At 39.0% G+C, this 14,968-nt stretch overlaps 1 protein-coding gene across 3 annotated transcripts in view; it reads right to left on the bottom strand.

Moving 5' to 3' along the window:
* The window catches only part of step (cytohesin steppke), a 112,834-nt gene that overhangs the window by 72,041 nt on the left and 25,825 nt on the right, over positions 1–14,968 (bottom strand). For 2 of the 3 annotated variants that reach the window (XR_004978065.2, XR_004978066.2), the window contains exons 4-6: positions 13,624–13,827; positions 2,606–2,989; positions 268–341 (exon numbers count right to left, since the gene is read on the bottom strand). Coding sequence is in view for 1 of the 3 variants with exons in the window: in XM_036370623.2 (XP_036226516.1) it covers positions 268–341; positions 1,492–1,573 (156 nt within the window). In the remaining 2 variants the exon portion in view is untranslated. Of the gene's footprint in view, positions 1–267; positions 342–1,491; positions 1,725–2,605; positions 2,990–13,623; positions 13,828–14,968 lie in introns of those variants that run through there. The other variant, XM_036370623.2, reaches the window with a different exon arrangement.

The raw sequence follows: 14,968 nt of genomic DNA, 5'->3' as shown, positions 1-14,968 counted from the left end.
TTACAAGGCGCGGTTGAACAGCTAATCTGCAAACGACTTGAATTGAGCTACAAAGCGCCAAGCAAAACAAATCTTTTCGCATTGAACACAACACATATGACTCATATTGACACTAAAAAAGTGTAGTTGAGAGCAACAGAAGTAAATGACGAATTAATTGCAGGAAGATAAGACACGTTATTTGCCTGAGCCAATTGGAGCTAATGAACTATGGAAATTTATAAAAAAAAATTCAAGTTTTATGCTAATATCAACAAAAACACTTACCTGAATTTCCAGCAAAAGTTCCTGCTTTTTTCGACGTAGCTCAATTAACAGCTTCTGCTGTTCAGGAGTTAATTCTGTAAGAAAGAATAATAAAATGAGAAATTATGACACTTAAGATGGGCAAAAGTCAAGAAAATAGCACAGCAGTAAGCAAGCATAGTAAAAATGTGGCTGGTGAATGCGTAAAGTATGACACACAGTTTAGCAATAGACAGTATTAAACGCGGTTCGCTGTTTGGCAGTATTTTATATGCAACTCATTTTTTATTAAAGCTTTTTATATATTATATTTGGCACAAAAATATGCGAGTACACAATAGTATACAATATAATGGCAACACAAACACTTAAGTTGCTCAAAGTTCTTCTTGTGTATATTATTGTGGCATAATTCAATTATTCACCCATTTCGCGCCTGAAAAAATCGCCTGGCATAAATTTAGAACGACACTTATAAATATTATAGAACTTGCACAATATTTGTATTTTTTTCACTTCTCACAATAGTTGCCTATACCACCAGCTTTTATGTGCCTCTAATTCTTGTGTGTCAATTACATTCCTAATACCTTCGCTGTTGCACACAAATTAGGTAAGCCACCTCCCCAATTCGCCAATTGCTGAATGGCTTTAGTTACCAAAATAGCCTAGAATTAATTTGCTGTGTGTTCAATAAATATGGACGCACGTCAATGAACGTTGGCAGCCAAGGAGTGTCCCGCTGTAATATCAATGAGAGCTTATTAAATTCAAAAGACAATACTCCACAGGGATATGAGCTGAATGACTAATTGCAATTAATAAATAACACACATTCTTTATAAAAATTAATTTTTTAATCAAATAAAAGCCGTTTATTTCACTTGTATTTACACAAGTTTAAATGCATTCACAAAAACTGTGCATATTTTATGCTCCTGGACTTTCACCTGGCTGCCAATAAAAACACGAACGTCAACAAAACGCTTGGAATCAAATTTGTTGCACATAAATATAACTATGTATATACATATGTATGTGCATATGTTGTTATTTGAATACAAAAGCGAATGTTTATTTATCAATTAGCATACAATTGTTTTGTAATAAGGCACATTCTTTATGTTGGAATTTATACAATTGGTTAATTATTTATATTGTGGCAAGTAGCCATTCCAACAGTATTTTCATTTTTCTATGCTTTGCTTTACATCTTATTCGTTTTTTTATTCCTTCCCAATTTACCTGGCGTTGTAAAGTCGCTACGACCAGCGGTGGACGCCTTCGAAATCGCACCGTACGACCGATTATCCATCGCACTAATCATTTTAGCTAATGCACAGCTTTATTCACCGCACTAATTTATAATTTAATTAATTATTTTCATTATGAATATTCACAATTTTCACACACACAATACACAAATAAAAGAATTGAACACAATCGGAGTTTTTTCGTTGCAAGTTTCGACGCGTTTATTTCTTCTCGTTTCTTCACATAGAGAAAAGTCAAATTGTGACAGCGATGCCACTTAGCTTTAGACATTTAGGTGTTTACAAAAAATTTTGGTTGAGATTACTAAAAACAAATTGAACTGAAAAAGTATATGATAAGCTTTTAAGAAATACTGTTGAAAATATAAGAATAATTTTGTGGTCGTGTGTGGACTGAAGTGGCAAAATTGTCGCAAAAAGTGAACTAAATATAATTAGAAAATGGCAACTTTCAGGGGTTTCAGCTGTTGCTACTTCCCATTATTCGTGTCTTAAGTAGGGTGCGTAAATTTTTTGGAAATTTGGGTCCAAGCAGTTTATAACTTTATATTTTTAAGGTTTAAATAATATTTAAAGCTTTTTAATCAATATTCGTTGTGCAAAGAAAAGTGATGTTTTAAACGAAATTATGCGAGGTTAAAGGCAATTTTCGAATTGACGGACACACCTTGATTCAAAGTTCTAACTCGAAATTAACTTTAAACGAAGTTGATATTAGCCAAGTCACAAACCTGGTTGAAGTAGTTAAGTGTCGCGACACCTAACGGTGGCGAGCTAAGTATTTTAACAGTTGGAAAGTTGAAATAAGGTGTAGATAAAGGTAGCTAGATAAATTCAGCTTCAAACTCACAGCTGGATGACGCTGTCAGAAAATTTAGTCACGTTTCAAACCCGCTGTAGCAGCGACACCTAGAAGCAGAGAACGTAAATGAATTATTATTGAATGAATTATTATTCATTTACGGTCTCTGTCACGACTACAGAAACTCCAATACATAGAATTCGGCCTCAGCAAACTCTTATAAACTTCTAAAGAAATCTTGGGTAGCTTTTGGGTAATTAACCGGTAGTTGACTGGGACTTACCTTATATTATTAATATAGATGCCATTAATTAACCAGCACACGTTCCTCCCTGCAACTTATGTACGCACCACTCACTTTCTATGCATTTCTGTGTTGTGCGCTTGAAACTCGTGATAAGAATTGGTTTTGAAAGATTTCTTCTGCTCAGCATTGTTGCAATGCTCACATTCGTAAATGAATTTGCCAGGATGTTTGCCAGTTTTGAGCACATGCTTACGCAAATTGTCGAAAGTACTGCAGCGAAAGAGACAGTAGCGACACTGGAAAGGTTTTTCACCTGTATGTGTGCGCAGGTGACGTTTCAGATGTCCCTTGATGCGCGCCTTAAACTCACACTTGTCACATGTAAACCATTTGGTTGGCGCAAGATGAGTGCGGGAGTGCCTGTAATCAGGAAAAGAGAAGTTAGAAGGCCATTGTAAAATATTTTCACTCTATAGAGATTATATATAGATATATAATGACCGCGATGTTGTACTAAACACTCTATGGATTAATAGTAAAATATTGTAATAATATGACACCTACACTTTGGCTGGCTTTTGACGGTTCTTCTACTACTTTTTGTGGATTACGTTTAATACTAAAATATGTATATTAGGTCGTGGCGTCATGAACAAAAGGAGGTTTGTTTGTAGGTACTATACAAGTTTGACAGCTCTTTTCGTTTATGAGGCAACAAGTCGAGATATTGTCTCCCGTGTTAAGTTACCGGAATGGACTCGTGCTGGACTGAGGCATGTACTTTCTGCAGGTATCGTCGTTACTTACTTATATCCATCCGGCTCGCATGAGATGCCAGCAGATTGTGACCAGCTAAGAGGCCAACAACCGCCCGGCAGTCTTTTCGAGACCGTGTGTGTAAAGAACATGCGAGTTTTCCTACGGGACTTTTGCAACTGATCTTGGCGATTATGCATGTACTCAAGGCATTTAATCTCGCTCTGATCTCCTTGTCAGCCCTTTCGGAAATTTCATTGTATATTTTTCTTAGTGACTTCCGTATTTCCTGTACTTGTTCGGTACCCAGACGTATGGCACTTTTGGCAATATCATCAGCTATTTCGTTTCCCGGAATTTTTTTTGTTGCCTGCAACCCATTATATTATATATGCAGGCGCTACATCTATTACCTCTTTGCTTCTAAGGACATTGCCCGACGTAATGCGATGTGAGATTATTGACTTAATTGCCACCTGAATATCAACGTATATATGTATTTATCATTTCTATGCCGCTTTCCTGACTGCAAAAACTTCCGCCTGGAAGATACTGCAGTATTCCGGAAACTCGAACGGTCGCCTGAGATCCAGCTCCGGGCAATAGATTCCGGTTCCGGTAGTGCTTGGATGATTTTAGAATTTAGGGCAGGAATCTATGACATTATCAGCGGTCCAGTCATTTTGAAAGATGAGCAAATTAATTGATTTAATATGGGGATAAGGCTACCAGTAACCCAGATGAAATTGTCACGCTAAAATTTTAGTAACCATGGGAGTCAGTACAGGTGATGTATTGGTGGAGGTTGCTGATCAGACTGGGAGTCATGCTGCCTAGTAGAGTTCCTACTCGTTATTACGGTTATCGTATACGGTTATTACCGTTCTTGGCCGCATAAAATCCAGGTAATGTCCGTCTGTTGTGGGAATTCCTTTTAATTTCGAGTTGCCGCGTGAAACCAGAACCATTTTCGCGCAACTTCGTGCTGGATATTGAAGTAGATTAAATTTCTATTTAGTCAGAATAGACCCTGACATACTAAACATATGTCCCTCATACTAAAAGCCGCATGGCGAACCACCTCTTTGCCTGCTCCGCCAAACCCACTCACTTAACAACCCTTTTCCTATGTTTCGACGGGTTCGTTTCTTGGATTTACCGTAAAGTGATTTCAATAGAATAGATAAAATATTTTCGAGGTGCTCTTCTCGTTCCCACTAAATGGTCCCGTTAGAGAAAACTGCACCAAAATGCTAGAGACTATTATTTTCACCAACTTCACTGCTCTCTTTATTGAGGTTATGAATTTCAGGAGACAGTGCTTGGAAATCGTGTAGATTTTTGAGTTCAAAAATGTTCAAGTTCCGGAAGCCCGTGCAAACAATATAAAAAAAAACGGTCTCATTTTCTATGCTCCAAAAAGTGAGACGAGGATATCGCCACAGATCACGAAACAACCCTTTGTCAAAATGGTCTCACTTTTCATTTTCCAATTATGAGACTGAAATATTGCCACAGCCCACGAAAAAACTCTTCGCCGAGGGAATTAGAATAATGAATAGCACACTGAAAATTTAATTTCTTTGTGGGGACTCAAGAAAGGTAACTTTTATATCTTGGATGTATGAGTACTTTAGATTCGCTCTACCAAGTATTTATCGTTATCTTAGCTCCGGTTATGTTATATCAAGCATTTTTGCAATAAGAATGGCGTATAAAGACTTTAACAAAGTAACGAGTTTACACACCAAAGTTCTATTTCTTAGCTCTGTACCTCTGTTTAACCAGATGGATTGTGAGTTGAGTGCAGAAATTTATGAAACATCCATGCGATCCTATCTTCATTATGCCGAAATTCTAAAGATTCAGCCTTGAAAAGGCTTTAGTTGCAACAAGGATGTATCCTAAGTGAATTCAAGGGAACGAATATAGGACGCACAACTTTTACTGGTGTTTTCTAGTAATACTGAGGCAAGAACATTCTTGGCAGAAGATATTTCGAAAGACATAGAGCTTATACCAATACTAAAGGAAAAAACCAAGAAAGAAAAGTTCTGTTTAGAGCTTTTACCAAGATTTACATTCTTGCGAACTCTGTGGATGGTAATTAGTATAAAGCTAGTGAGTTCATGATCGATTCTAGCATTTCAGGCTTCTGATAGCAATTTGATAAGTTCTAAGCCATTCAGAGCAGATTTTCTGTTCAGTTTACTTATAGAAACTTAACGGTATTTTAGCTTTATATAATATATTCTGATTAAACTTGGAGGCTAAGCTTCTTTTGGAGAGAAAGCTACCACAAGTAATTACAAATCTGACTCTTAGAGCTCAAAGCTACTCTGTACTTATCTTAAGAAAGGATCAACGTGGTTTAAGTAAAGGATAAAGTGTGAGGTAGCCACTAAGCACTCACAGGTTTCTTTTTTTGGAGTATTTTTTCGTGGTTTAATCGCATAAATACTTGTAATTCGAACAAGTAGGTAGTAAACAAAGCGTAAAACTGGCAACCGGCAACGAAAGTTTGCACAAAACCTCAGTTAATTGTTAATTTAAGAGTCTTGCACACAAGCACAGATCGATCTATCGATGGACGACACATCATTGCCGCGCGCGCAAAATGACCCAACTCAACTCCAACAAGGAAATAAGGAAATAAATAATGAGAAATACGCACGAAATACAACAACCAGCGAGTACATGCTGCACCATGCCCCAAACGGTGTCGAATACCGACCCAAAACGATTGGACATATAAACCGGCAGCAACTGCTAATCAATGGCCATATGCGACCACAATGAGCCGTTGAGGAATTTCTGCTCGTCCTGTACGAGTAGCTACAGGGAATAATAACAACAACAAACAGTCATACAAACGAAACTAATTCGCCATTCGGTTGTAGTGAACTGAAATCAGATGAAAATGTCCAAATCGAATGAAATGAAATGTGAGTTAAAATCACCAAAACACGACTCTAACGCGCCGACGACGACGACTGGTGCCTGCTGCAACATACATACATATAACAACACACATACGAGGTTGGTCCAATAATTATTTAGCCTGCAAAAGAGAGACGAAAAAGTTTGAAGAATGGAAATTTACTTCACAACGTAGTCTCTATTTTTAGTTCCAGGGGTTTTAGAACCGGCGGTGCTTCAACTTCCTGAACGCCGTCGGAAAAATGCGTTTTCTAGATGTCTTTAAAGTAGGTCTCCGTGGAGGTGATAATATCTATCAATATCTAGATTCGACTCTAATTTCTTTCCGGCACATGACTGACTTGTTGTGATAAGTTTGGAAATAAAGAAGAAGTCGTACGGAGCCAAATCTTGAGAATGTGGTGGATGAGCAGCAGTTCACAGTTTGGTTCGATCGGGCCGTTTTTACGCAAGTCAACCCAAATGAGCCCTATAAACGTTATGCCAGTCTTTTGTCTTCTTCGAAGCAGGTTCGCCGATGAAGTCCACTGTTCCTTGGTCTTTGGTGTGTACTAGTGGATCCATGCTTCGTCGGCGATTACAAAGTGAAGCAGGAACTCTTTCGGACTGTGCTTCAACAGCGTCAAACACTGCTGTGAGGGTAGAATTAATAAAAAAGAATCGTCGTGCGCTCAAGTTAAAACTCGTTTTAATTTTTCCCGATCGTCTCTTTGATTTCACAGCGCAATTTTGTTTCGAAAAAACAAGAAGCGATTCACCGACTGATATTCTAATTCTTCCATTTTTCTAAAGTCCACGAGCTCGACTTGTTACACACAACCTCGACCGCTTCCATATATTTTGACAATAATCGAGAAATTCTCTTACAATAGTGGAGCTATCAAGTGCTGAGGCCAAGTCATTATCGGGCCGACCTCATATGTATGTATGTATGTGTCGCGCGACCCGCCATCAATTCATCGATTCACCGGCCAAGCGCAGCGCGCACATTCACAGCATTTATCAGTTTTCGGACTGCTATGGTGGAATTAATTGCCACCAAAGCCGTTCCAGAAGCCGCCTGCCCAATCGATAGTGGACAAAAACATGCAAAAAAAAACGTAGTGCAACAAAAGCGCTGTTGTATCTCGGTACGTTCATCCGTCCGTGCGTCCGTCGGCGCGCCAGAGGACCTTCAGCTGCCGTGCGGTGGAACGCGTGTTATGCTGGAATTGGCAAGTGGTATTTTTCGTTGCGTTCAGTTCGTTGTAAATTCTACGTAAATATGTCCGAATGTATATCTGTTTGTATGTATGTATGTGTGTGGCTTTGTGCGCGCACGCGGTGAGCTTAATTAGCGGCAAATAATGGTCTGCGTGCCTCGCCACCTCATTTCGGAGTAGAGTCGCGGCCACAATCCAGCCCTGACAGCAGCACAACGACGACCAATCGTACACAGATCAAAGTCGATACGTGAATGTTTGTATGTATGTTTCTCTGTGTGTGTGTGTGTTTTTACGAACAAGAAAGGGAAATTCACAAGTCCATGTGCATGCTCAGCAACAACAACAGCAACGAGCGCAGCAATAAACGCTGTTCAGCGATCACTAATTGCAGATATTCCTATTGCTCACAATTAGTTTGCTTGCAAGTAATGCTAAAACATATTTTGTGACAAATGCGAGAAATGGCTAAGGCCCGAAGAATGTGTTGGATGAAATTATTAAAAAAAAATTTTTTTTCTTTCCGAAAGTTTACATAAACTGGATGGAAATTATTTTTTCGGCTTCACATAATTTCACAAAAAATAGTCCAGCGTTATTAAATCGCACAATCTTGGTGGCCACGCCCCAGACCTCACCAAAAGTTTCCTGCAATAAATTGATTGTTTCGTTGGCTGTATGGCATGTAGCCAACGAAACAATGGTCTTGTTGGAACCAAAGGCCATCCACATCAACTTCCTTCACTTTAGGCACGAAAAAGTTATTAATCATGGCTCCATGAGCGTTCCTCATTGACTGTAACATTATGGTCGGCTACATTTTTGAAATAATATGGACTAATGTTTCCCTCTGCCTATAGAGCGCACAAAGCAGTGATTATAACCTAGTGTCACAAGCAAATAGCTTTTGAAAAAGCTCTGCTTACTCTAGAGAGATATTATGATTGCTAAAGCACAAAGCTTATAAATTCTTAACCCAAACTGTAATTCTTAGCTGTCCAAGAACATAGCTTTTGCAAAGCTTTTGCTCTAAAGGAATATTATGAAAGCTAAAGCTCCAAAGCTTAGGAGTTCAAGAGCAGTATTTCAATAAACTTATAAATTCCTTACCCAGTTCAAAAGAACAGAGCATTTGTAAATATTTTTCTCTAAACGGTATTATGGTAGCTAAAGCTAAAAAGCTCAGTGGCTCTGAGATAAGATTTTGAAACATTTGAAAATAAGATTAGTGATAAGATTTTGAAAGATATATAAATTTCTAACCCAGTTTTGCAAAAATAAAACTTTTGCTCTTAAGGTATTAAGTTTTTGGCTCAAGGATAGTGTTTTGAAAAACTTCTCAAACCAGCATAGTTTGAAAAAGCTTTCACTCTAGAAGAGTATTATGGCAGCTAAAGTTCAAAAGCCCAAAAGAGAACATCACAAGAACAACATTAGACTGGAATCCTCAAGGCATCCGCAGATATATGTATAAAGTTCAAAAGCTTTCAAAAGCAGGATTAGTACTTGGAAAATGTTGCATATTTTTTATTGAAGTGAAGTCATCTGAAAACCTAACAACTAAAAGATTACTTTTAAGAGGCCTACTATTTGCTTCTATAGCGTCTCCTCACAGCTTTTAACGTTCGCAATCTTCTGGTCGAAAAAGTCTAAACATTTGAATTGTAATATTTTCAAAGGTATAATTATTTTGGTAAGACTAGATGTCTTTCAAAAATAAATCATGGACGAGGCTTGTTCGATAATGTCACCAATAAATGTGGGATGACAGCGGGTCTACAAACATTCGGATGATCGTGACTTAAATTTTGGAAAATTTTGAAACACAGATGAACGTATTTATCCAACAACGCGCTTTGAGATGGTTAGAAGGTTTGCACAATACTTGCTAAATTCGCGTAAGGCCCAGCTGACTTACAGTAAACCGCAAGGGTAAATTTCTGACGCGGATGGTTATTGGTGAAGAAGACTACTAAGTCACTCACGACAACGTCAAGTGAAAACGGATCGCGGTGGTCGAATCGCGGTGAGCCGGCGCTAACGGTCGCCAAGATTGACAGTCAGGAAAGCTTTCTTATGCGTTTGGTGGGATTGACAGGGAATTATCTATTATGACTGCGCTCCTACGGCCATAGTCTTAGTATAGGTCCGAATACTGACAACAGTTGGATTGTCAGAAGAAAGCAACCGCCCAGAAGCGTTCAGCTTTGGTTAATAGGGGAGGAATTCTGTTCCATCAGGACAACGCCAAGCCACGCACATCGCTAGTAACTCGCCAGAAGCTCCGGAAGTATCGATCTTATAGTCCGGACGTGGCACCAAGTGTTTACTACCTGTATCTGTCCATGGCGAATTTTTTATTGATTTTAAAATTTGCCTTGAGAGAAGCCTTTGAAAATCAAATGTCCCAGTTTTTCTTTGCCGATAGGAACGAGGAGATCTATGACATTATGAAAATATTTTCAGAATGGCAATAAGTTATTGAATAAACGATGCATATTCGACCTAAATCGGATCCGTCAAACTATGCTAAATAAAACCTTTAATTTAATGCATAGATAAAATTTTTTATTAGATTTTTTTTGAGGTCAGGGTCGGTATTAATTGTTAGGAACATTTTTGGCATCAACCAGAGCCAAAAAACTGAGAAGAGGGGTCAACGTGAGAAATTGCTAAATGTAACAAATGTTTACAAGTATGCCGAGCACCATCTCCCACTTAGCCACATATACCATAGCTATATCCACATGTAAACATCTATGTATATACATATGTATAATTGCGTAGTCATGTGTCTTCCCGCAACTAATCACTACATTGACTGCTTATGTTGCACCATCACTCTCCCAATGACTTGCAATAATTATCAGCTTAATTCGCTACTTATTTTGGTTACCTTGGCGCTATCCACTTGGACTTTTCGCAGCTACTCATCTTCGCGCACAAGTTCTCGTACTTGCAGCTAAGCGCGCATTGTTGGTAGCAGCGTCAGCAGCGGCTCTACAAACGACAGATAAGCCTTTTGGAAGAGAGAATCCGAAGGCATAATTGCAATGTGCGCGCAACCGTTTGCCGTTGCATGCATAAATTGATGGGCAAACATTTGCAAGTTGACCAAAAACGATAGTAAAAAAAAAATAATTATAACAACAACAGCAAAGCAGTGGATGTAAAGCAATGAAGGAAGGCGCAGAATCGCAGATTTGCAAATCGCAGCTGCCGCTACTGACATTTTGTTGCATCGCATAATCGTCGTACGTCGGCTGCGACCAGTCGCCGTCTTAGAAACAACTACAAGCATCAAGCTTCTGCAAGCATTCAAGCATATACATCTCTGCAGCAACAAATCCAATAAAGACTGTAGAATACAATCTTCAAAAAGCCAAAAAGAATTGAAGAAAGAAAACAAATAGAAATTTTAACGACGCGAAAGCAAATAAAAGCAAGCGCTAACATAGCAGTCAGCCACTAAGCGCGCACCATGCAGCTAAGCAACGAAGCAAATCGAGCAAAACCGCGTAGCCAAACAGCCAACCGACAACGAATTCCAAGCCATACCCTCAGGAATCGTGACTTATCGATCGCTTTGATATGCGCATTGAATTCCTGTAATATTTCGACAGAGTCGATACGCCAGCACAACCACCACCGCCGCCTTCGTCACCATAAACTCCTTGAGACGATCTCGCCAGAAGCTCATATCGACGGCTACAGCCAATTGGCGACTGCGCTATGCTGTGCGCTGTGTATTTGCCACTGCCACGAGTATATCCAGTAGTTGTTCGTAGCATTGTTGTTGCAATACGCTGTCCGCCCCTGATCGCTTTCATGCTGCGAGTGTCTAAGTGCATGTGTGCGCTGTTGACGACGATGATGCTGATGACGACAACGACAACGAAGCAGACTACGACGACGACGATGACGACGACATAGGTATAAGCTACAACCGCAAAATTCATGTGAGCCGAAATCAGCACGAAGATGTGTTGCATTGCGCGTACGTTGACGACGACAAGTAATCGTATGCTGAAATGATTACCATGCCGAGGCATTGCTGAAAACTTTGTTGTGCTACTGACATTGCAGTGGCGTATGACGATGATCGCCAAAGCGCGGGCGCGACAGTTTTCATCCTTATTTTTTTTGTTGGTAGGGCTGTTGGTTGGCGCGTCTGTCGATTGTCGGTGCTGTCGATTTGTGGTCCGATGCCCGCACGTTAATGGTGGGTAAATGCGGTGGCGGTTATTGAAGTCAATTTAACCTTGAAATATGCGCTCGTTGGTAGCCGTGATTCGCTCTGATTTGGATCATTGGCTGCATTGTTTGGTTTATTACAATTTTACATGCGTGTCCAAGCGCTGAGACACGTTCATATTCATGTTAGCGCACCCAAGGGATATACTTACATTCAGTTACATTGTTTTGGTATTCGTTGGTGAAGCTGTATAGAATATAGGATTTTTTTAAACTGGCAAAAAAAGAACTAACTTTGGGACTATACTCAGAAAGAAACACAGTAGCTTGAAATCAAAATTTCAAGTATTCGATTAACGCCATTTTAATTTTTTATTTTATAGGTTCACAAAGGATCTTTAGGTCGGGTTAGGTAACAAACAAAAATGACCGTCGCGTATCGACAAAGCGCATAAACCCTGCCGCTTATTTGAACGATCAACATCAATCATATATTAATATCAGCCAATTCGCCTGGTTCGTAGAAGCTAGAAATTCTTCAACCTTACAAGTAGTCTGTCAAAGGCTGGACAGTGAAGGAAAAAGTGTCTAGATATTTCGACCTCATCTTCATCCATACATTTTGAACAAGTTGCCCCACCAAAATCATTAGCCCTACCGCGTGAGTGACAATAGAACAGTGTTCATTTAAAACACCTATCATAGCGTTCCACTCTGGGTCTGAAGGATTTCGCAACCGCACAAGAGTTGGTACGAATTCTGTAGACCCAAAGCCAAAACACACGAAGATAGGCGAACACCGGATCGTTCCAATACTTATGGATTGCTGTTTCTTGCAATCGGTCTGCCTTTTCCAACGACTCCGCTGTGACCAGGCACACAGACAAGTTTAATATGGAAGTAGCTTGATGCTACTGCTAGTGAGGTCATACACCCCTTGACTAGTTTTGTGCTCACTGTCAGCGCGCTTAAGGTCTGTACCAAATATTTTAATACAAATCTTTATTAACGCTTTTATAATAGACTTCTTTTGACCCACTACAAGCAAGTTAACGCTTGATACAATTTGTATAAGCCTTGACTGGGGTGGCCTTCAATGCCTTCAGGGAATTTTGATTTTTTTTTCGATTTCGGTTTATGTTTGAAGCGTCATTCGCTAGATTGTTGGACAGTTTCGACGTCGTATGATGCATTTGATGAATGCAGGGCCCTAAGCTAGGTTACCAAGCATATTTTTTGCGACCTCTACTCGACGTCGTTTTTGCAAATGATCCAGGTTGTTTGGTACGAGTCTAACATTGACACGTTTAATATCCAAAACATTAATGTTGCGTCGATCCATAAGAGATTTTGACATCTTCTGCCATATCTCTGATGCTAACACGACGATTTTCCAGCACTGTTTCTTTAACTTTTTCGATGTTATTGTCATTAGCAGAAGTGGCTGAACGACTCACATGAGACAAGTTTTCGATGACTTCACGATCTTCACTGAGTGCTTAGTACCACTGAAATTCTTGTGTGCGTGATAAAGTAGTTTCCTCCAGTTACTTCTTTCCGTGATCCATTTTAATTATTTTTTCCTTGGTAAAAATCGCCCGACTAACGTATGACGTCGTAAACGAACAATTGCCAAACACACACTAATTGATATGGAGATCAAAGTTCACACGAATATAAAAAAAGGTTGTACCAAAAAATCTACAAAAAAATTATGGATTCATTTTGCGTGTGCAGTTCAAATAGATCAGTCCGAATAAAGTTTTATCAGTTGGTATCTTGTTAAAGCTTGTGAAAATAATTCTACGAAGCTGTCAATCTCTCTAAACATATTTGAGTTAGCTCCATTCAGTGCTATTCAATTATTTTATTTTGTGCAAGTGGCTAGTTCGTTGCGCCACTTGCTAAGTGTGTGAGACGACTCTTTGGTTAAAATATAAAATTAAATATTAAATCGCTTACCTCTTTAAATGCAGCAAACTTTTCCCTTCATAGTTGCATGATGGTTCATTGCATTTTAGCTGCTGATTGGCATGGGATGCCGCATGAACGCGCAGTAAAGTTGCACTTGCGGCAACATATTTGCAATTCTCATATTTGCAAGTATTATCAGCGTTTTCCGACGGCAAAGTGGCATGACTCGCGCTATGTTTTTTCAGCATGTAACTGTGAAGAATAAAAGAGTTAAATATTTAGAGGAGAGATTTGCATGAATTATAAATGTAAATAGGTGCTTAACCGATGAGTGACAAATTATAGTGATTGATGAGATGTGAGAAGAAAGGGATGTAATATTTTTACAAGATTTTCTATATAATTGTTTATTATAAAATATTTTAAAAATAGTTAAATGTATTATTTACCATCTACTTTTGATTATGGTAAATTTAATGCTGAAGAAGCTTCAGGTACATGCTTGATGGGTGATTGCAGGGTAGTTTTTATGGTAAAGACCGAATTCCTGAATTGCTCAGCGAAAAGAGAGAGAGCCGTCGTTTCGAGCAATACTGAATTAGGCCTCTACACGAGGTAATACAAAATTGCAGAAAGCTAGTTTCTAGCCCAGTGATAAGGTGGGATTTTGAGACTTAGAAACATTTGAAACTCAAATGTTAAAGTTAGTAAAAAAGTGTACTATCCTCATCTTCCATTAAGCTTAGTTTTCGGCTCTCGTTCACCACTCTTTCACCACTGCAAAGATTTACTAGCAAAAGCGAATGCTGTTTAGATTGTATAACGTATTTCGCTCGGAGAGTACAGCGATACGGCTCTACTAGTTATGGACTGCTTCACTTTTACAATGAATTAATTATTTTTCTATGATTTTTACCTGGCGATCGGATTATGCTATATAGAAATATAAGATTTAGTACTGAAAAAACTTCTCACACAGTTTTGTGATTGCTTGGCTCAGTATTGTTTGAGCATGCGTCAAAGATGGACACCAGTAGAGAGAAAATGCACTATACTCAACAAATATTTTTCGATAAAAGCAGAAACGCAAGCCAGATGGCTGAAAACGTGAATAGTGGTTAAGGTCCTAATACTGTAACAGCCAATCATGCGCAATTTCGATTTCGTCGATTCCAATGGCTTTAGCAGGTCAATCAAACTCACCAGAGCTTCGGAAGCTTGGTTGGGAGGTTTTTATGCATACACTTTATAGTTTGAAACTGGCACCAAGTGATTACTACTGGTTTATGTCTAGGGCGAATGAGTTTGCTGGTGAAAAGCTCGTCACAAAAGAAGCTGGTGAAAATCGAATGTCTTTGTTTGCTCTTTGCCGATAAGGACGAGGGTTTCTATG

The sequence above is a fragment of the Bactrocera oleae genome, chromosome 3, assembly GCF_042242935.1.
Source record: "Bactrocera oleae isolate idBacOlea1 chromosome 3, idBacOlea1, whole genome shotgun sequence".
NCBI lineage: Eukaryota > Metazoa > Arthropoda > Insecta > Diptera > Tephritidae > Bactrocera > Bactrocera oleae.
The sequence above is the reverse complement of the archived record's forward strand: the minus strand, read 5'-3'. Positions and strand labels throughout refer to the sequence as shown.